Source organism: Prenolepis imparis, unplaced genomic scaffold (genome assembly GCF_030444845.1).
Source record: "Prenolepis imparis isolate NDT839.2.m4 unplaced genomic scaffold, iyPreImpa1.0 SCAF_8, whole genome shotgun sequence".
NCBI lineage: Eukaryota > Metazoa > Arthropoda > Insecta > Hymenoptera > Formicidae > Prenolepis > Prenolepis imparis.
The window spans coordinates 10,209,040-10,233,318 of NW_028141166.1; the positions used below are offsets into that span (position 1 = coordinate 10,209,040).

At 31.6% G+C, this 24,279-nt stretch overlaps 2 protein-coding genes across 8 annotated transcripts; one reads left to right on the top strand and one right to left on the bottom strand.

The window, feature by feature from the left end:
* Window positions 1-13,617: 13,617 nt before the first annotated feature.
* On the top strand, window positions 13,618-16,951 carry LOC145939989 (UPF0764 protein C16orf89 homolog). 2 transcript variants are annotated; one of them, XM_083044718.1, is made up of 7 exons: window positions 13,618-13,727; window positions 14,323-14,421; window positions 14,648-14,797; window positions 15,270-15,568; window positions 15,973-16,108; window positions 16,297-16,399; window positions 16,756-16,951. In XM_083044718.1, the coding sequence occupies exons 1-7, from the start codon at window positions 13,640-13,642 to the stop codon at window positions 16,895-16,897; spliced, it is 1,017 nt and encodes a 338-aa protein (XP_082900844.1). In that variant the 5' UTR covers window positions 13,618-13,639; the 3' UTR covers window positions 16,898-16,951. The 2 variants fall into 2 exon arrangements, with proteins under 2 accessions (XP_082900844.1, XP_082900846.1); XM_083044720.1 differs by lacking the exon at window positions 16,297-16,399 and having other exon boundaries at window positions 16,756-16,944.
* A 645-nt stretch (window positions 16,952-17,596) lies between these two features.
* On the bottom strand, window positions 17,597-23,935 carry LOC145939990 (uncharacterized). 6 transcript variants are annotated; one of them, XM_083044723.1, is made up of 5 exons: window positions 23,772-23,935; window positions 19,498-19,570; window positions 19,260-19,421; window positions 18,904-19,057; window positions 17,597-18,484 (listed from the first exon to the last, which is right to left on the bottom strand). In XM_083044723.1, exons 2-5 carry the CDS (start codon window positions 19,567-19,569, stop codon window positions 18,369-18,371), a joined length of 504 nt encoding a protein of 167 aa, XP_082900849.1. In that variant the 5' UTR covers window position 19,570; window positions 23,772-23,935; the 3' UTR covers window positions 17,597-18,368. The 6 variants fall into 6 exon arrangements, with proteins under 6 accessions (XP_082900849.1, XP_082900847.1, XP_082900848.1 ...); XM_083044721.1 differs by lacking the exon at window positions 23,772-23,935 and adding an exon at window positions 23,456-23,693; XM_083044722.1 differs by lacking the exon at window positions 23,772-23,935 and adding an exon at window positions 23,262-23,691.
* Window positions 23,936-24,279: the final 344 nt, after the last annotated feature.

Here is a 24,279-nt window from a genome sequence, read left to right on the forward strand (position 1 = left end):
AGATTCTGTAATCAATGTAATATTAAAATGTATAATCGATGAATTTTTGGCTCGTCTATAAATATTAGAAATGGATTTTTTTTGACGCGGAACCTGTGCGACGCATCCTTATTTTATGTTTATCATATTAAAAAGTTTGTACGCTGTTGTCTGCTTGGTACCAAAAGATTCTGTAATCAATGTACTATTAAAATGTATAATCGATGAATTTTTGGCTCGTCTTAAAATATTAGAAATCGATACTTTTTTACCGCTGACCCTATGCGACGCATTCTTAATTTATGTATAGCAAATGAAAAAGTTTGTACGCTGTTGTCTGCTTGGTACCAAAAGATTCTGTAATCAATGTACTATTAAAATGTATAATCGATGAATTTTTGGCTCGTCTTAAAATATTAGAAATCGATACTATTTTGACGCGGACCCTGTGCGACGCATCCATATTTTATGTTTATCGTATTAAAAAATTTGTACGCTGGTGTCTGCATGGTACCAAAAGATTCTGTAATCAATGTAATATTAAAATGTATAATCGATGAATTTTTGGCTCGTTTTAAAATATTAGAAATCGATACTTTTTTACCGCTGACCCTATGCGACGCAACGTTAATTTATGTATATCAAGTAAAAAAATTTGTACGCTGGTGTCTGTTTGGTACCAAATGATTCTGTAATCAATGTAATATTAAAATGTATAATCGATGAATTTTTGGCTCGTCTTATAATATTAGAAATCGATACTTTTTTACCGCTGACCCTATGCGACGCATTCTTAATTTATGTATAGCAAATGAAAAAGTTTGTACGCTGTTGTCTGCTTGGTACCAAAAGATTCTGTAATCAATGTACTATTAAAATGTATAATCGATGAATTTTTGGCTCGTCTTAAAATATTAGAAATCGATACTTTTTTGACGCGGACCCTGTGCGACGCATCCATATTTTATGTTTATCGTATTAAAAAATTTGTACGCTGGTGTCTGCATGGTACCAAAAGATTCTGTAATCAATGTAATATTAAAATGTATAATCGATGAATTTTTGGCTCGTTTTAAAATATTAGAAATCGATACTTTTTTACCGCTGACCCTATGCGACGCAACGTTAATTTATGTATATCAAGTAAAAAAATTTGTACGCTGGTGTCTGTTTGGTACCAAATGATTCTGTAATCAATGTTCTATTAAAATGTATAATCGATGAATTTTTGGCTCGTCTTAAAATATTAGATATCGATACTTTTTTGACGCAGACCCTGTGCGACGCATCTTTATTTTATGTTTATCGTATTAAAAAATTTGTACGCTGGTGTCTGCATGGTACCAAAAGATTCTGTAATCAATGTAATATTAAAATGTATAATCGATGAATTTTTGGCTCGTCTTAAAATATTAGAAATCGATACTTTTTTACCGCTGACCCTATGCGACGCAACGTTATTTTATGTATATCAAGTTAAAAAATTTGTACGCTGGTGTCTGTTTGGTACCAAATGATTCTGTAATCAATGTTCTATTAAAATGTATAATCGATGAATTTTTGGCTCGTCTTAAAATATTAGAAATCGATACTTTTTTGACGCGGACCCTGTGCGACGCATCCTTATTTTATGTTTATCGTATTAAAAAATTTGTACGCTGGTGTCTGCATGGTACCAAAAGATTCTGTAATCAATGTAATATTAAAATGTATAATCGATGAATTTTTGGCTCGTCTTTAAATATTAGAAATGGATACTTTATTGACGCGGACCCTATGCGACGCAACGTTAATTTATGTATATCAAGTTAAAAAATTTGTACGCTGGTGTCTGTTTTGTACCAAAAGATTCTGTAATCAATGTAATACTAAAATGTATAATCGATGAATTTTTGGCTCGTCTTAAAATATTAGAAATTGATACTTTTTTGACGCGGACCCGGTGCGACGCATCCTTATTTTATGTTTATCATATTAAAAAGTTTGTACGCTGTTGTCTGCTTGGTACCAAAAGATTCTGTAATCAATGTACTATTAAAATGTATAATCGATGAATTTTTGGCTCGTCTTAAAATACTAGAAATCGATACTTTTTTGACGCGGACCCTGTGCGACGCATCCATATTTTATGTCTATCGTATTAAAAAATTTGTACGCTGGTGTCTGCATGGTACCAAAAGATTCTGTAATCAATGTAATATTAAAATGTATAATCGATGAATTTTTGGCTCGTCTTTAAATATTAGAAATGGATATTTTTTTGACGCGGACCCTGTGCGACGCATCCTTATTTTATGTTTATCGTATTAAAAAATTTGTACGCTGGTGTCTGCATGGTACCAAAAGATTCTGTAATCAATGTAATATTAAAATGTATAATCGATGAATTTTTGGCTCGTCTTTAAATATTAGAAATGGATACTTTTTTGACGCGGACCCTGTGCGACGCATACTTATTTTATGTTTATCATATTAAAAATTTTGTACGCTGTTGTCTGCTTGGTACCAAAAGATTCTGTAATCAATGTTCTATTAAAATGTATAATCGATGAATTTTTGGCTCGTCTTAAAATATTAGAAATGCAAATTTTTTGCCGCTGACCCTACGCGACGCATCCTTATTTTATGTTTATCGTATTAAAAAATTTGTACGCTGGTGTCTGCATGTTACCAAAAGATTCTGTAAACAATGTTCTATTAAAATGTATAATCGATGAATTTTTGGCTCGGCTTAAAATATTAGAAATCGATACTTTTTTGACGCGGACCCTGTGCGACGCATTCTTATTTTATGTTTATCGTATTAAAAAATTTGTACGCTGGTGTCTGCATGGTACCAAAAGATTCTGTAATCAATATAATATTAAAATGTATAATCGATGAATTTTTGGCTCGTCTTAAAATATTAGATATCGATACTTTTTTGACGCAGACCCTGTGCGACGCATCTTTATTTTATGTTTATCGTATTAAAAAATTTGTACGCTGGTGTCTGCATGGTACCAAAAGATTCTGTAATCAATGTAATATTAAAATGTATAATCGATGATTTTTGGCTCGTCTTAAAATATTAGAAATTGATACTTTTTTGACGCGGGCCCTGTGCGACGCATGCTTATTTTAAGTTTATCGTATTAAAAAATTTGTACGCTGGGGTCTGCATGGTACCAAAAGATTCTGTAATGAATGTAATATTAAAATGTACAATCGATGAATTTTTGGCTCTTCTACAAATATTAGAAATGGATACTTTTTTGACGCGGACCATGTGCGACGCATCCTTATTTTATGTTTATCATATTAAAAATTTTGTACGCTGGTGTCTGCATGGTACCAAAAGATTCTGTAATCAATGTAATATTAAAATGTATAATTGATGAATTTTTGGCTCGTCTTAAAATAATAGATATCGATACTTTTTTGACGCGGACCCTGTGCGAGGCATCTTTATTTTATGTTTATCGTATTAAAAAATTTGTACGCTGGTGTCTCCATGGTACCAAAAGATTCTGTAATGAATGTAATATTAAAATGTATAATCGATGAATTTTTGGCTCGTCTACAAATATTAGAAATGGATACTTTTTTGACGCGGACCCTGTGCGACGCATCCTTATTTTATGTTTATCGTATTAAAAAATTTGTACGCTGGTGTCTGCATGGTACCAAAAGATTCTGTAATCAATGTAATATTAAAATGTATATTTGATGAATTTTTGGCTCTTCTTAAAATATTAGAAATTGATACTTTTTTGACGCGGACCCTGTGCAACGCATCCTTATTTTATGTTTATCGTATTAAAAAATTTGTACGCTGGTGTCTGCATGGTACCAAAAGATTCTGTAATCAATGTAATATTAAAATGTATAATCGATGAATTTTTGGCTCGTCTATAAATATTAGAAATGGATTTTTTTTGACGCGGACCCTGTGCGACGCATCCTTATTTTATGTTTATCATATTAAATATTTTGTACGCTGGTGTCTGCATGGTACCAAAAGATTCTGTAATCAATGTAATATTAAAATGTATAATCGATGAATTTTTGGCTCGTCTTAAAATATTAGAAATTGATACTTTTTTAACGCGGACCCTGTGCGACGCATCCTTATTTTATGTTTATCATATTAAAAAGTTTGTACGCTGTTGTCTGCTTGGTACCAAAAGATTCTGTAATCAATGTACTATTAAAATGTATAATCGATGAATTTTTGGCTCGTCTTAAAATATTAGATATCGATACTTTTTTGACTCGGACCCTGTGCGAGGCATCTTTATTTTATGTTTATCGTATTAAAAAATTTGTCTGCATGGTACCAAAAGATTCTGTAATCAATGTAATATTAAAATGTATAATTGATGAATTTTTGGCTCGTCTTAAAATATTAGAAATTCATACATTTTTAACGCGGACCCTGTGCGACGCATCCTTATTTTATGTTTATCATATTAAAAAATTTGTACGCTGGTGTCTGCATGGTACCAAAAGATTCTGTAATCAATGTAATATTAAAATGTATAATCGATGAATTTTTGGCTCGTCTTAAAATATTAGAAATTGATACTTTTTTGACGCGGACCCTGTGCGACGCATCCTTATTTTATGTTTATCATATTAAAAAGTTTGTACGCTGTTGTCTGCTTGGTACCAAAAGATTCTGTAATCAATGTACTATTAAAATGTATAATCGATGAATTTTTGGCTCGTCTTAAAATATTAGAAATCGATACTTTTTTACCGCTGACCCTATGCGACGCATTCTTAATTTATGTATAGCAAATGAAAAAGTTTGTACGCTGTTGTCTGCTTGGTACCAAAAGATTCTGTAATCAATGTACTATTAAAATGTATAATCGATGAATTTTTGGCTCGTCTTAAAATATTAGAAATCGATACTTTTTTGACGCGGACCCTGTGCGACGCATCCATATTTTATGTTTATCGTATTAAAAAATTTGTACGCTGGTGTCTGCATGGTACCAAAAGATTCTGTAATCAATGTAATATTAAAATGTATAATCGATGAATTTTTGGCTCGTTTTAAAATATTAGAAATCGATACTTTTTTACCGCTGACCCTATGCGACGCAACGTTAATTTATGTATATCAAGTAAAAAAATCTGTACGCTGGTGTCTGTTTGGTACCAAATGATTCTGTAATCAATGTTCTATTAAAATGTATAATCGATGAATTTTTGGCTCGTCTTAAAATATTAGAAATCGATACTTTTTTGACGCGGACCCTGTGCGACGCATCCATATTTTATGTCTATCGTATTAAAAAATTTGTACGCTGGTGTCTGCATGGTACCAAAAGATTCTGTAATCAATGTAATATTAAAATGTATAATCGATGAATTTTTGGCTCGTCTTTAAATATTAGAAATGGATACTTTTTTGACGCGGACCCTGTGCGACGCATCCTTATTTTATGATTATCGTATTAAAAAATTTGTACGCTGGTGTCTGCATGGTACCAAAAGATTCTGTAATCAATGTAATATTAAAATGTATAATCGATGAATTTTTGGCTCGTCTTTAAATATTAGAAATGGATACTTTTTTGACGCGGACCCTGTGCGACGCATACTTATTTTATGTTTATCATATTAAAAATTTTGTACGCTGTTGTCTGCTTGGTACCAAAAGATTCTGTAATCAATGTTCTATTAAAATGTATAATCGATGAATTTTTGGCTCGTCTTAAAATATTAGAAATGCAAATTTTTTGCCGCTGACCCTACGCGACGCATCCTTATTTTATGTTTATCGTATTAAAAAATTTGTACGCTGGTGTCTGCATGGTACCAAAAGACTCTGTAATCAATGTTCTATTAAAATGTATAATCGATGATTTTTGGCTCGTCTTAAAATATTAGAAATTGATACTTTTTTGACGCGGGCCCTGTGCGACGCATGCTTATTTTATGTTTATCGTATTAAAAAATTTGTACGCTGGGGTCTGCATGGTACCAAAAGATTCTGTAATGAATGTAATATTAAAATGTACAATCGATGAATTTTTGGCTCGTCTACAAATATTAGAAATGGATACTTTTTTGACGCGGACCCTGTGCGACGCATCCTTATTTTATGTTTATCATATTAAAAATTTTGTACGCTGGTGTCTGCATGGTACCAAAAGATTCTGTAATCAATGTAATATTAAAATGTATAATTGATGAATTTTTGGCTCGTCTTAAAATATTAGATATCGATACTTTTTTGACGCGGACCCTGTGCGAGTCATCTTTATTTTATGTTTATCGTATTAAAAAATTTGTACGCTGGTGTCTCCATGGTACCAAAAGATTCTGTAATGAATGTAATATTAAAATGTATAATCGATGAATTTTTGGCTCGTCTACAAATATTAGAAATGGATACTTTTTTGACGCGGACCCTGTGCGACGCATCCATATTTTATGTTTATCGTATTAAAAAATTTGTACGCTGGTGTCTGCATGGTACCAAAAGATTCTGTAATCAATGTAATATTAAAATGTATAATCGATGAATTTTTGGCTCGTTTTAAAATATTAGAAATCGATACTTTTTTACCGCTGACCCTATGCGACGCAACGTTAATTTATGTATATCAAGTAAAAAAATTTGTACGCTGGTGTCTGTTTGGTACCAAATGATTCTGTAATCAATGTAATATTAAAATGTATAATCGATGAATTTTTGGCTCGTCTTAAAATATTAGAAATCGATACTTTTTTACCGCTGACCCTATGCGACGCATTCTTAATTTATGTATAGCAAATGAAAAAGTTTGTACGCTGTTGTCTGCTTGGTACCAAAAGATTCTGTAATCAATGTACTATTAAAATGTATAATCGATGAATTTTTGGCTCGTCTTAAAATATTAGAAATCGATACTTTTTTGACGCGGACCCTGTGCGACGCATCCATATTTTATGTTTATCGTATTAAAAAGTTTGTACGCTGGTGTCTGCATGGTACCAAAAGATTCTGTAATCAATGTAATATTAAAATGTATAATCGATGAATTTTTGGCTCGTTTTAAAATATTAGAAATCGATACTTTTTTACCGCTGACCCTATGCGACGCAACGTTAATTTATGTATATCAAGTAAAAAAATTTGTACGCTGGTGTCTGTTTGGTACCAAATGATTCTGTAATCAATGTTCTATTAAAATGTATAATCGATGAATTTTTGGCTCGTCTTAAAATATTAGATATCGATACTTTTTTGACGCAGACCCTGTGCGACGCATCTTTATTTTATGTTTATCGTATTAAAAAATTTGTACGCTGGTGTCTGCATGGTACCAAAAGATTCTGTAATCAATGTAATATTAAAATGTATAATCGATGAATTTTTGGCTCGTCTTAAAATATTAGAAATCGATACTTTTTTACCGCTGACCCTATGCGACGCAACGTTATTTTATGTATATCAAGTTAAAAAATTTGTACGCTGGTGTCTGTTTGGTACCAAATGATTCTGTAATCAATGTTCTATTAAAATGTATAATCGATGAATTTTTGGCTCGTCTTAAAATATTAGAAATCGATACTTTTTTGACGCGGACCCTGTGCGACGCATCCTTATTTTATGTTTATCGTATTAAAAAATTTGTACGCTGGTGTCTGCATGGTACCAAAAGATTCTGTAATCAATGTAATATTAAAATGTATAATCGATGAATTTTTGGCTCGTCTTTAAATATTAGAAATGGATACTTTATTGACGCGGACCCTATGCGACGCAACGTTAATTTATGTATATCAAGTTAAAAAATTTGTACGCTGGTGTCTGTTTTGTACCAAAAGATTCTGTAATCAATGTAATACTAAAATGTATAATTGATGAATTTTTGGCTCGTCTTAAAATATTAGAAATTGATACTTTTTTGACGCGGACCCGGTGCGACGCATCCTTATTTTATGTTTATCATATTAAAAAGTTTGTACGCTGTTGTCTGCTTGGTACCAAAAGATTCTGTAATCAATGTACTATTAAAATGTATAATCGATGAATTTTTGGCTCGTCTTAAAATACTAGAAATCGATACTTTTTTGACGCGGACCCTGTGCGACGCATCCATATTTTATGTCTATCGTATTAAAAAATTTGTACGCTGGTGTCTGCATGGTACCAAAAGATTCTGTAATCAATGTAATATTAAAATGTATAATCGATGAATTTTTGGCTCGTCTTTAAATATTAGAAATGGATATTTTTTTGACGCGGACCCTGTGCGACGCATCCTTATTTTATGTTTATCGTATTAAAAAATTTGTACGCTGGTGTCTGCATGGTACCAAAAGATTCTGTAATCAATGTAATATTAAAATGTATAATCGATGAATTTTTGGCTCGTCTTTAAATATTAGAAATGGATACTTTTTTGACGCGGACCCTGTGCGACGCATACTTATTTTATGTTTATCATATTAAAAATTTTGTACGCTGTTGTCTGCTTGGTACCAAAAGATTCTGTAATCAATGTTCTATTAAAATGTATAATCGATGAATTTTTGGCTCGTCTTAAAATATTAGAAATGCAAATTTTTTGCCGCTGACCCTACGCGACGCATCCTTATTTTATGTTTATCGTATTAAAAAATTTGTACGCTGGTGTCTGCATGGTACCAAAAGATTCTGTAATCAATGTTCTATTAAAATGTATAATCGATGAATTTTTGGCTCGGCTTAAAATATTAGAAATCGATACTTTTTTGACGCGGACCCTGTGCGACGCATTCTTATTTTATGTTTATCGTATTAAAAAATTTGTACGCTGGTGTCTGCATGGTACCAAAAGATTCTGTAATCAATATAATATTAAAATGTATAATCGATGAATTTTTGGCTCGTCTTAAAATATTAGATATCGATACTTTTTTGACGCAGACCCTGTGCGACGCATCTTTATTTTATGTTTATCGTATTAAAAAATTTGTACGCTGGTGTCTGCATGGTACCAAAAGATTCTGTAATCAATGTAATATTAAAATGTATAATCGATGATTTTTGGCTCGTCTTAAAATATTAGAAATTGATACTTTTTTGACGCGGGCCCTGTGCGACGCATGCTTATTTTATGTTTATCGTATTAAAAAATTTGTACGCTGGGGTCTGCATGGTACCAAAAGATTCTGTAATGAATGTAATATTAAAATGTACAATCGATGAATTTTTGGCTCTTCTACAAATATTAGAAATGGATACTTTTTTGACGCGGACCATGTGCGACGCATCCTTATTTTATGTTTATCATATTAAAAATTTTGTACGCTGGTGTCTGCATGGTACCAAAAGATTCTGTAATCAATGTAATATTAAAATGTATAATTAATGAATTTTTGGCTCGTCTTAAAATATTAGATATCGATACTTTTTTGACGCGGACCCTGTGCGAGGCATCTTTATTTTATGTTTATCGTATTAAAAAATTTGTACGCTGGTGTCTCCATGGTACCAAAAGATTCTGTAATGAATGTAATATTAAAATGTATAATCGATGAATTTTTGGCTCGTCTACAAATATTAGAAATGGATACTTTTTTGACGCGGACCCTGTGCGACGCATCCTTATTTTATGTTTATCGTATTAAAAAATTTGTACGCTGGTGTCTGCATGGTACCAAAAGATTCTGTAATCAATGTAATATTAAAATGTATATTTGATGAATTTTTGGCTCTTCTTAAAATATTAGAAATTGATACTTTTTTGACGCGGACCCTGTGCAACGCATCCTTATTTTATGTTTATCGTATTAAAAAATTTGTACGCTGGTGTCTGCATGGTACCAAAAGATTCTGTAATCAATGTAATATTAAAATGTATAATCGATGAATTTTTGGCTCGTCTATAAATATTAGAAATGGATTTTTTTTGACGCGGACCCTGTGCGACGCATCCTTATTTTATGTTTATCATATTAAAAATTTTGTACGCTGGTGTCTGCATGGTACCAAAAGATTCTGTAATCAATGTAATATTAAAATGTATAATCGATGAATTTTTGGCTCGTCTTAAAATATTAGAAATTGATACTTTTTTGACGCGGACCCTGTGCGACGCATCCTTATTTTATGTTTATCATATTAAAAAGTTTGTACGCTGTTGTCTGCTTGGTACCAAAAGATTCTGTAATCAATGTACTATTAAAATGTATAATCGATGAATTTTTGGCTCGTCTTAAAATATTAGATATCGATACTTTTTTGACTCGGACCCTGTGCGAGGCATCTTTATTTTATGTTTATCGTATTAAAAAATTTGTACGCTGGTGTCTGCATGGTACCAAAAGATTCTGTAATCAATGTAATATTAAAATGTATAATCAATGAATTTTTGGCTCGTCTTAATATATTAGAAATTGATACTTTTTTGACGCGGACCCTGTGCGACGCATCCTTATTTTATGTTTATCATATTAAAAAGTTTGTACGCTGTTGTCTGCTTGGTACCAAAAGATTCTGTAATCAATGTACTATTAAAATGTATAATCGATGAATTTTTGGCTCGTCTTAAAATATTAGAAATCGATACTTTTTTACCGCTGATCCTATGCGACGCAACGTTATTTTATGTATATCAAGTTAAAAAATTTGTACGCTGGTGTCTGTTTGGTACCAAATGATTCTGTAATCAATGTTCTATTTAAATGTATAATCGATGAATTTTTGGCTCGTCTTAAAATATTAGAAATCGATACTTTTTTGACGCGGACCCTGTGCGACGCATCCTTATTTTATGTTTATCGTATTAAAAAATTTGTCTGCATGGTACCAAAAGATTCTGTAATCAATGTAATATTAAAATGTATAATTGATGAATTTTTGGCTCGTCTTAAAATATTAGAAATTGATACTTTTTTAACGCGGACCCTGTGCGACGCATCCTTATTTTATGTTTATCCTATTAAAAAATTTGTACGCTGGTGTCTGCATGGTACCAAAAGATTCTGTAATCAATGTAATATTAAAATGTATAATCGATGAATTTTTGGCTCGTCTTAAAATATTAGAAATTGATACTTTTTTGACGCGGACCCTGTGCGACGCATCCTTATTTTATGTTTATCATATTAAAAAGTTTGTACGCTGTTGTCTGCTTGGTACCAAAAGATTCTGTAATCAATGTACTATTAAAATGTATAATCGATGAATTTTTGGCTCGTCTTAAAATATTAGAAATCGATACTTTTTTACCGCTGACCCTATGCGACGCATTCTTAATTTATGTATAGCAAATGAAAAAGTTTGTACGCTGTTGTCTGCTTGGTACCAAAAGATTCTGTAATCAATGTACTATTAAAATGTATAATCGATGAATTTTTGGCTCGTTTTAAAATATAGAAAATTAATATTTTTAAGTTGCGGATCCCATACAGCGCACAATTATATTACGTATATTACACCAAAAAGTTTGTAGGCTGGTATGGTGATGGTACCATCATAATGTGCAGGCAACGTACTGTTGAAATATGTAAACGAATTATTTTTGGCGTGTTTTAAAATACTGAAAATTAAAATTTTTAAGCCGCGGATCCCATACGGCGCGGATTCATTTTAAGTTTATTAGACCAAAAAGGTAGTACGCTGGTATGGTGATGGTGCCATCATAATGTGCAGGCAATGTACTGTTAAAATATATAAAAAATTAATTTTTGGCTCGCTTTAAAATATTGAAAATTAAAATTTTTTACCCGCGAATCCCATACGGCGCGAATTCATTTTAAGTTTATTAGACCAAAAAGGTAGTACGCTGGTATGGTGATGGTACCATCATAATGTGCAGGCAATGTACTGTTAAAATATATAAAAAATTAATTTTTGGCTCGCTTTAAAATATTGAAAATTAAAATTTTTTACCCGCGAACCCCATACGGCGCGGATTCATTTTACATATATTAGACCAAAAAGGTAGTACGCTGGTATGCTTATGGTACCAAAATAATCTGCAAACAATACACTATTGAAACTTATATACGATTAATTTTTGGCGCGTTTTAAAACATTGAAAATTAAAATTTTAAGCCGCTGATCCCATACGGCGCACAATTATATTACTTGCATTATAACAAAATGTTTGTAGGCTGGTATGCTAATGGAACCATTATAATGTGCATAGTATGTACAGTTAAAATATATGAAAGAATAATTTTTGGCTCGTTTTGAAACATTGAAAATTAAAATTTTTAAGCCGCGGATTCTATACTGCGCACAATTATATTACGTGTATTATATCAAAAAGTTTGTAGGCTGGTATGTTAATGGTACCATCATAATGTGTAGTGTATGTACAGTTAAAATATATGAAATAATAATTTTTTGCGCGTTTTGAAAGATTGAAAATTAAAATTTTTAAGCCGCGGATCCCATACGGCGCACAATTATATTACTTGCATTATAACAAAAAGTTTGTAGGCTGGTATGCTAATGGTACCATCATAATGTGCAGATAATGTACAGTTAAAATATATGAGAGAATAATTTTTGGCGCGTTTTAAAATATTGAATATTATAATTTTTATGCCGCGGATCCCATACGGCGCACATTTATATTACGTATATTATACAAAGAAGTTTGTATGCTGGTATGCTGATGATACCATCATAATATGCATGCAATGTACTGTTGAAATATATAAAAGAATAATTTTTGCTTGTTTTATTATATTGAAAATTAATATTTTTAAGCCGCGGATCTCATACGGCGCGGATTTATTTTACGTTTATTAGACCTAAAAGTTTGTAGGCTGGTATGCTGATGGTACCATCATAATGTGCAGACAATGTACTGTTGAAATATATAAAAGAATAATTTTTGGCTTGTTTTATTATATTGAAAATTAAAATTTTTAAGCCGCGGATCCCATACGGCGCATAATCATATTACGTGGATTATATCAAAAAGTTTGTAGGCTGGTATGCTAATGGTACCGTCATAATGTGCAGATAATGTACAGTTTAAATATATGAAAGAATAATTTTAGGCGCGTTTTTAAATATTAATAATTAAAATTTTGAAGTCGCGGATCCCATACGGCGCACAATTATATTATGTATATTATATCAAAAAGTTTGTAGGCTGATATGCTGATGATATGCTATTGCATATAATTTTTATATCTGCATAATACACATTTTATTTTATTTTCTTTCGGTGAAGAGAAAGAAATCTCTATTTTCTTTTTTTTTTTCCTTTTTATTTTTAGAATATATTAAGATAAATTCTTTAATTACAAGCTTATGCATAGCATTTTCGTAATACATAGCTTTTCCGCTATTACATACGCGAGATGATACATCAATAACACTCTGACAATTCAATTGGAAGTAATATTGCAGCTTGGAGTAGAGACTGAATTTCTCGTAGGTGGTTGGGAAGCCACGATAATCTAGCATGGTCCCTTGGTGAACGCTTTTCTCGTCTGGATACGTCCGACTCATGAAGAATAAGTGGTACCGCGTGTTCTTGCATCCGATTCATTTCAGGAGCAACATGCTTTTTTTCGATGAAGAAAAAGCGATCGACAATAAATTTTGTCGACCTTTAGTTTACTCGGTGTTTATCGACATAGTGGGGACTCTAGTGGGGGACTAGTAGAGGGTTTATATAGACTGTGCGAACAGAGTTTATTGGTATTTCTTCGCAGAAACGTCCCGATGGAATCTAAAATTGCAAGGTTTTCCAGTGTCCTTTTGTTCGCCTGCTTCTCGTTGCAAACGGTGGCATTTAATCCCGAAAGTTTTGGTAAGTGAATTAATTAATCATATTTATCAAACTGGAAATATGTATATGAAGAAATGCGAATGTCAAAAATAGAGCATTTCAAATAAATTTTATTATTTTATTTATTTATTTTAATTCTTGTCTTACGGTTTTGGATGGCTTTCAGTTATTATACATTTGTGGTTTTATTTGTGTTTTCATTTTATTGTATTTTACATCTTAATGTATCTTACATATAATAATTAATTAAATAATTGATTATATTGTGTGTAAAATTAAATTAAATATAGTCTCTTACATTTAATTTATAAATTTATAATTCAATATTATATTATAATTATAATTGAAGTTATTAAAAACAGAAAAAGATACCAACTTTGGATTTAGCATTTCAGATAAATTTAAAAACGAAGTTTTATTCTATGAAAGATATGTTATTTCAACAGAATGTTTCAAAGGTCAAAATTAGATTTGTTTTGCTTCTTATTCCGATTAAATTTAATTTTTTTTATTTTACGCACTTGAGCGCGTAATAAAGCGATTAGAAAGCTTGTCGAAGTATGTCAAATAATTATCGAATAACGAAATTTACATATTGACATTGACCTAATTGCAGAACAAAAATTAATTGCCTTAGATAAGGCTCTCACTTACATTAATAATAGACCACATCAGATGAACGTGGATACCACTTATAGCGTTACCTTAAGCGAAGGTAAAGAATTTTTTTGTAATGATATTGCTAATTAGAACTATCTAATAATTATACACATATTTTTTTTGCAACAAAAACTTACAAAACTAAGAGGCTTTTAAAATATGAAGCTCTGATTATGTAAGATGTTTTAAATTTAAGTTTTATTGGCTATACACAAAACGAGCTTTTTTTATATAATTTTCTGATTATAAATATTTGATGATCAATTTCTGTCTTGAAATAGTTAACTTGGTGGCAGCACTTTTGCATGAGAATGTACAATATTTGGAAAGTAGATTCTTCGTCGCTCTTAAAGAAATGGTTGCGTTATCCGATTTGACACGAAAAAATTTGATGAATAATGTTGTCCCAGCGAGCGAGATCGAACTTTCGCGTAAGTAGATGCATAATGCACACACGTGAAACGAACAAAAAGAGTCTTCTCTTTACTATATATTTTATTTTACACACTTTCTGCACTTAAAATGACACGGTAAATAAAATGCATATTTCACAAAAGAGATAAAAAATAAAAATAATAATAGAAAAGTACAAACCAAGAAAATACTAAAATCACCATATTTTAACTGATGTTAAAGTTCGCTAGAAGTCGAACAGAAAATTTGCAATAATTAATAAAGATTTTTATATATTCTTATATAATATTAAAAATATGTAACTAATTCATTAACATAAGTTAAAACAATTAATTTTTTTATAAAAGATTAATTCAAATTTAATTCTTATAATTTATGTCCTTTTCATTATTCGAAAATATTGAATATATTGTTGGAATACTCTTTCGGTTATCGATTAATTATTTATCAAATAGTATATCTTGTGTCGAGATACAAAAAGTTTTACAGTGCAATCGACCTTAAACAATATTACTTTGTGGACAAAACCTATTTGGTGGACAAGGATCTTTCCAAAAGCTAGACCCACTCCCAGCCAGGGATTAAACTATTCGAAAGTCGTTAAATCGATTCAACATGGATGGCCTAATGAAACAGAAAGTGATAAATGTTTGTTCAAAATTATAAATAGCGCTTTAAACGAGGAATGTCAAATTCCTCAGACTTGCGCCGAAGGATTGTTAAAGGATGATAACGTTACGGGGTATCCTCTCACACATAGATTGCTCATGATCCAAATCGCTAAAAGAGTGAGTAAGATATCAGAGTGATATATCAATAATTCTAAAATTCAAAAATTTCTATTATTAATTAATTTTAGTAAAAGAGATATTGTACTTGGCAAAAGATCTTAAATTATTTCTCGATTTCTTTTATATTTTTAATTTTATTTATTTCTGATTTATTTCTAATTTACTTCTGATTATATTTTATAATGTTTATTGCTACTTTCGAATATACAAACGCTAAATTTTCCATGTTTTTAATTATATATAAAATATGCTTATTTATTTTATATCTATTATACATATTGTGTATTTATTATATATTGTATTTTATAAAAAAAAGAATAATATTCTCTTATTCATTTTACCGTTGATTCCTAAGTTGAAATAATAAAAGAATAAAGTTCTTACATAATGGTTGATTTTAGTTTGGCTGTCGAGAAACTGCATCGTTGCCATTTTCATACTTGGTACCCGCATTTTGCACCAGAATTTTTCAGGATCTTGTTAATCTTGAAGCGTGGAACTTTCCAAGTGTCGGAAGAGATCTCATAATTGAGCAAAGTACGTAATATGCATTAAAAATATATTAGATTTATTTAATTAGATTTAAATAAAAAATAAAATAAAAAATATCTTTTTGCATCACACAGATAAGTGAAAAAAAGAAATTAAAAAAAAATAAAATAAGAATAAAATAAGAAAAAGGTGTTATTTTCTAAACAAACTGTTATTTTATATTTTTTTTTTAGTTCTTCTGTGCGGTATGGAAGGTTATTATGAATTTTTCGATAAACACTATGAAGATTTGATATTAAAATGGCCTCATCAGAGCGGTTGCTTTAACTTAGAAGGGTGATTTATATTATAAATATATTATAAATATATTTTTATTGACAAATATATATATATATATATATATATATATAATTATAACACTTAATAATAGCATAATCATTAATTAAAATTATTTGGCATATAATGTATTAGAATTATAATAATATAGATTATAATTGCATAATCGCGCATTAACAATATTATAATTATAAATATATTATTATATAATAATTATAATATGCACATATCAATTTCAGCTCATAATGTATTATCGATGCATTTATGTTATGTAATGCAAAGATTATGTGCATACTTACCAAGCGTTATTTACACAAAAAGCGCAAGAGAGATGAGTATTATGTTAAACATTTCAGATTTCCTGAAAAGCACAAGAGGACCCGGCGATCCTCATCATTAACCGATTTTGGATGTCACAATCATATAACAGGTCTTGCTGCTGCGACTCTTTCTTTATTTATCCGAGAAAATATAGAAAATGAACTAGGCCGATCTTAAATTTTCCTATTTTCAAGAAGTGTTTTTTTTATTAAACACTTATTTCCTTCCTGTTATCGCAAATCTGATTTTCTTTATTGGATATTTTTTTATTAAGATAGCAAGAACTCTTGTGAGGTCGCTTGATTTAATAAAAATAATCAATTTATATTGCTAATGAGAAATATTCAATTGATTAATTTTTTTAAACAACGTGCAAAAAATGTATGTCATAGGAAGAATTGCTCGGAAAATTGTAAAACTATCAGGATAGTAATTTATTATATATGTGATACTGTTGAAAAAGAAATAATCTATATTTATGATAAATACTATTATAAAAAAAATTTGAAATATAGCACAATTATACAAAAGAAAAGAACTGGAAAAAAAGATAAAAGTAAAGTATATAGATTCATTCTTTATAATGATGTTACAAAAAATATTTTGTATCAATATACCTCTGCTTTTCTTGATAAATAAGGAAAAAAGAATTGATTGCTTGATTATACAATTATTTAAACGCTCTACCTTATTATTACTATTACGTTAGTGATCTAAAAAGACAATATTTTTTCATATTATAAAAAAAGTTTTATATTATGAATTTATAATAATACAAGTGAATTTATCAATTCATTAGTTCGCTAATTATCTATCTTTCCTTTCTTTTCTTTTCTTCATTATTTATAGAAAATGAAAGTAATAATATACCTATAATAATATAAAATAAACATTTATATATAATTCAATTAATTAAATAAATATTTAATAATATATCAAAAGCGTGTATATATATGTACATATATATATATATATATATATATAAAATCATGTTTTTGTTAATTATAGATTAATAATTGCATATTTGTAGTCGTTTGAAAACAAAATTCGTTAAAAAATTAACATTTATTTACCTGGAAAAAATTAATAATAATAATATTAATAAAAATAAATATTATTTAATATAACTAGCGTTTGTTTATTTTATTATGAATAATGGGATGTTTTTACGAAACATCCGGTCATGTAAATCGAAATATATCGTGCTTTGGTGTGCGAAAAATATAAGCTGCGCGATTGATAAATATATCTCTATACGACATTATTATATAGATTTGCAAAAAATGCGTGAAAAGATATATTCTCATATGACGTCGTTTCCACTCTATTTCTTATACAATTTATAATATTATGTTATAAATTGCGATTGTAGAAAATTAGTCAGTGTTTTAGTCGACTCAAGATAACGTCGTCATTGAACAGTACATTTTTCAAGGTCGTTTCTTGGCGAACCAGGTAGACGCGAAGTATACGCGAAAGCGACATGAACCATTGCAATTTGCAATCGACTGTACTTATTATTACAACACCATGTCGCAAATCGATATGAGTTTGTATGCGCTTATGTGAATGATAGCGGACGTTCGACTTCGACCGCCCAGGCGGGCTGGAGCCCTGCAATCGCGCAACTACGTGTTCCATCGTTCTGTCATGGTCGTCGATAAGTATACGGTTTTCCATAGGGACCCATTCTTTTGCTTAGCTTCTCGATCCTCAGTTCTTGAAAGTAACTATACACCACAAGCCACATGTACGTGTATATCACTGCAGAAAGATCAAAAGCAACATTATAGAATCTGCTGGATATTTTTATGGATATGATATTAATTTTTTTCACGTGTAAATTTTTGAGATAAGAAATAATTGATGTTTTTATTTATTTTCTCTAATTTTTCTATAATTAAAATTATTATTTAACTTATATTAATGTGCTTCCGCTCTTAAGGCTCATATCTATTTATTAATTCAGGATAAAATCTTGAGATCATCAAAGACCTTGATATGAATATAAGGCTGCGGGGGAACTGAATAAATATAAAAATTTCGTAAAACTTTTTTTCGATCACGATGTTTAAAAAAATATTCTGTCTTTAAAATAATATATTTTTCTTCCTGATATATATGTATATTATTGAAAGTCTCTTGTGATCGCGTTTAAAGTATGATCTTTGTTAAATACTCACCGACAGCAAGTAGACCGAAAATAAGCCACAGAACACCGTTCAGAACTTCATGGTTTATGAAGAACATGATCGCGGTATAAAGGACGCTCACAAAAAGGCCGACGGCCAACATAATACCTAGGACCACCCATGGTAGCATCATAAATGTATTTTTCTACAAATTCAAATCGGAATTATCGATGTTGTGTTACTCGTTCAATCTGGATTACATTTTACATAAAATATACATATACTTCATAAAGTATTTCCTTTTACGCAAAAAATTTTAAATTATATTTAGTGACTTCTCATATGTGTTTTGTAATTTAATATAAGTAATTTTTTAGAAAATTTGTACAATAGAAATATTTTCTCACTCTTATAGTGCCGATTATGAGTAGCGTAGAAATCAGAATGGTCATACAAAGGTTGATCGCGAAGATGATCTTTACGGCTGTTTGGTCCAGGATGTCGATGATTATCGTTTTCCATTCTACGTTCGCCGTGAAGATCAGAATTAGAGAAATCACTGCGAGTACCTGCACGAAAAGAATTAACGTAAGTATATTGAATTTATCACATTTAAAAAAATATAATAATGATAGTGATACTTACAATTCCGCATACTCCGCTAAAAATTGTTCCAGTTTTCAGGGAACAACACCTGCAACACGTTTTCAACTGCATTCTGAAATGAAGAGAAACAATAAAATTATCTTTCTGAAATATAAATAATAAATCAAATATTATTTATATCGTTACAAAAAATTATATACACAATTGTTTTTTAATAAATCGTACTTTCTTTTAATAAATATGATAGACATGTAAAAGATTAACGATACGTCTTCTCTAATCATTTTTTTAGCATCGGAAGGGAAGAATAAAAAAAGCTTCGCTTTTGAAATACAGTGTAGCATTGCCTTATATACTTGTCATGACTATCTCGATCGAGAAATAGAGATGCCAGTGCGATTTACGTAATTCTGTCATAGATCTGCCACACCCGCACCTCACCCACTAATCCCGAACGGTGACGTAACGATGAGGATTACAGAATATTGGGCGATGATGCGACGGGATCTCATTTTCTCGCCGTGTCATATCGCAACATCAAAGCGTAAAGTTAATTCACGTTATGTCGAAAATATATGTCGGATGGGAAATTTAGGTCATTGGCATATGCGCGCGTCGCGCGCTCGCGCCTATTTTAGATACTTAAGCGAGAATCGTTCTGGCACTCGCGCGCTGACCTTCCTTCCGGCGTTTATTATTTCTCCAACACCCAAAGAGAATTCCGAGATCCGGCGAGATGGAGGAAAATAGACACATCCGTGCGAAATAAACGCACGCGAATGCACGACGTTATATATATACACAGTAAGAAAATAAAATAATAAAATTTATAAGATGTGGCGCGCGCTCTTTCTTTTATTAAGATTATTTTCAGAGTCATCGATAAGCGATAAGCTACCGCCAAATCGGCATTTATTTTATCCGACAAAAAGCTGCATTTGCTATAGACGTTTGTATATGTGTTTGCGCTTGTCTCTTCGGAAATCGGCCAAGATCATCGTGGAATCTGGCAGCTGAACATACGCGGCTGCGTTCGTTTCGAGGTCTTCCGATTCCCCATAAGGAAACGCGTCTCATGGTCCTACACCGTTGTCGCGAACTCTCGTTCACCTCGCGAAGAGAGCTTATACCACGTCACCGTCGCGAATGATGACCGGTTCGCGATTAAGATTACCTTGGTAGTTCACGGTGAATCGACGATTGTACTTGACCGATGCTCTTAGTCGAGCGCGTTCGAAAAAGGTTTCGATATTAAACATACCTTGGTCGTCTCGAATCTTCATACAGACTCCATATATTTTGTATAGAAGGAGAGAAATTGAGAAATTTTCATTCACCGATTTTTTAAAATTCGAGACGATAAAGCAAATTTATCACAAATGGTAGAAAAAAGGGTTTAAATTCTCTAAAAGGACTTGAGACATTAAATGGAATGATCGAATGGTTAATTTAGTAATGAAAATCATTCTGTGTGATGTCAGATTGGTGTAGCGTATAGAGAATTTCTGGCACGTTTTATAAGTCTTTTTATAAGTCAAACTAAACCGGTTTTGTTCGACAAAAAATCATTTTACATGAATTTTACATAAATTTTCTCATTTCTGATATCATAAATAACGATGACTAAGTAACAACCTTTGACATTCTGTTGTAAAAGATTTGACATCTCATTCTCTTTCTCTTTCTTCAAAAAGTGTCTTAAAACAAATCAAAGCATCTCTCGCATATAAAAGTTCTTAAAAAAACTGCAATTGTAATATACGATCTACATATAATATTTTGAAGTTATCCACTATAGTAGAGAATAAACTGGCTGTTACTCTCTCAGAGCAAATGCATCCCGGAAGAGTGCACTGCTGAAAGAGCACGATTCTATCCGGTTCGCGCAAAAAGGGATTGCGTCATTACACAAGAGCTCACTGTAAGCGATTCTTTTCGGCAGCAGAACGAATGTTTTAAGTGTTAATATCACAAGCTACTACTATTATTCAAATACCTTCAGATTTATAAATACTTATAAATTATTGATAAAAATTATGAAATGATAAAAAATTATTAAAATAAACCATTATATTTTACATTCTAATAAAAAAAACATATGCGTTCAATTTTGAATTTGATAAATTCTATTTAAAACGAAAAGAAAAAAACACCTAATTAACGTCTAACAATGTTAATGACCCACATTTATATTTTCAAGTATGATACATAATGATATGCGGCCGCGACGCCGAAAGTTTACTATTACTCGGCATATGTACTTATGTGTGTGTGTATGTGTGTGTGTATGTGTGTGTTTATTTTTGAACATTGTGCGAGATAAGAACAAATTCTCGTGGAAAACAACACTCGTGCGACCGACGCGGAACGATTGGCGCGTTGCATGCGGAATTGGCGTTAAATTTAGGCGGTGAGTAAGCCACGCGCAAAAAAACACCGGTTAAAAATACACAATACTACTCGATAGATCCGTTATAATATCGTTTTTCTTGACCCAGATATACATATGTGCGATTAATCAAGAGCGGAAGAAAAGGGACGAAGTTCCGCGGAGATATTCGCGTGCGTTCTATTCGATGTTTAATTAATATAAGAAAGGGGTGCGGCCTTAGGAGAAGAGCGAAGATCGATATTATTCGACAAGCAAATTTATTAGGTCATCTTGAGAATTTTTTCTTGTGTCTATCGAGCTTTAAAAAAATTTTATTTTTTAAACAAGGTAAATTAATTTTTAAAATACTATTTTATTCTCTTAGGAATACATGGTAGTATTTTTTCATACAGAAAATAGATGTACAGAAATGTATATTTCTATGATAATATATATTTGATTATATTTCTATTGCATGCGCAAACGTATACGAAAAGTAACGATAAGGAAAATTATTTGACGGAGAAATATAAAACAGACTAAAAAAAAATTATTTTTTTTCAAGACTACCGATACTGTTTTATATGCTCCTATTTTATGTGTATTAATGTATTTATATATTTTAGAATTTATTTATTAAATTATTATATATACATCTGTTTTCTTATAATTTTTATACACGTGGTATAAGAGATACTGTGTTGTATTGTATTAAAAAGTCATATTGAATCAATGTTTACAAACTTTTTATCGAGTTGTGTATCGTGCAAGTCTCAGATTTCGCGTTAATTGCGTCAATAAGTCATTATGCGATTCCGTAAAAGTCATTTCGCGTCACAGTGTTTACGGATGAGAAGACTGCAAATGCTAAACAATTTCCAAGTATAATACATATGAAAACTATGCACACGAGCCACGTGATAAGTTACGCATATATATTTATGACGTGCGCACGTGCGCGTTTAAAATGCGCGTTTCGCGCTATACGCAAAATTACGCGTATCTTATTTTCATACTTCAGTCACGCAACCACGCGCGTGACCTTCTTTTACTTCTCTAAATTCTGATGTACAGTTTCTTATGCTTTGTAATTTTAATGAATAATTTTTTTGTCGTAGAAGGAAGTTTAAAAAGAATATTTGCTTTCTATCTTTTTACAGTACATTCATATGTAGTCGATTTATTTTAATTAGGATACATTCTTCTTTAGTAAAAATTGGACGAATTATAGCAAATTGTAATTCTCTAAAAATGTAGTATTATTAAATTAATAATTTTAAATAATATTTATAGAAATACACATGTGTGTAAAATAAAAACGAAATCTCTTCGCAAATGCGATTGATAAATCGCGCTGGTGCGCAATCGTAAATTATTACAGCGCCGTAAATACTATGAAGTAATGATCGTTACATCACTATGTTGGAGGTACCTTATTTACGAGTCACCGTCAGCTATCTCGCTACCTTAGTCGTGAATAATTTAGCATTCACTTCTGGTTGATCCGATCAAATTCCTCAACTTCTATCAATATATCACCTTCGATCTGCGATCGAATGAAACGATCTAAATGTCACGCACCGATTCGACGACAGGAATAAGGTATATCGCGACTCGCGTACTCACATCATCTCGGAGCGAGCGGGATCCCCTTTTCCGCGATCGATCGACCTAGGTGAAACGATCTAGGGAAAACGGAACACCGAGAGCTGGATGCTGAAGAGACGAGACGAGATGCGAGGTGGAAATCGCGCGCGCGTTCCGCTCGCGATAGGAGATGACCAGAAACTGTGCCAAGAACAACGCGCGTGGCCGCGCCAAACCGCGATGGTATACACCTACGAGACAGTGTATACACACCTACATCGGTGCCTTGATGCTAACCAACACACCGCCGTAAATCTGTACGCCGGTGTATGTGTTTGCATGTGCATATACGTACGTAAGTCTTGCATGTGTCGCTGCCGCGACTTACGCGAACAGAGTGGAGAACGGGGGCTCTCCTGGAGAACGGGCACGCGATCGCGCTTTTTATGAATCGTTTGTAAGATCTCTTACGAGCCTCTCTCGCGCAAGCGCTCTCTCGGCTAGCTCTCTCGTAACAAGCAGAATGTAACTGCCGTTCATCAACCAGCGTTTGATCTTCCCGTCCGTCACGCGCTCCTCTCGTTCTCCCCGGGAAAGTCATCCGCGCGCGTTTTGCGTCGCAGATATGCGGACTCTGTATCTTAGAGTGTCGCGATCTTGGATCCGCGAGTTTCCCCGACACGGTCGTTAAATTTTCGACCGACGAATTTAACTAGCGTGGAAACTTCATGGCTTTTGCTCCGATTTTTAGTAAAAATTTTTATAAATATTGCAAAGAAAATTTTTTATTCTTGTAGAATAATTTGAATATTTTTAAAAACTTATGTATAAATATGTAGAGATATTTTCAAATTTTCTATAGA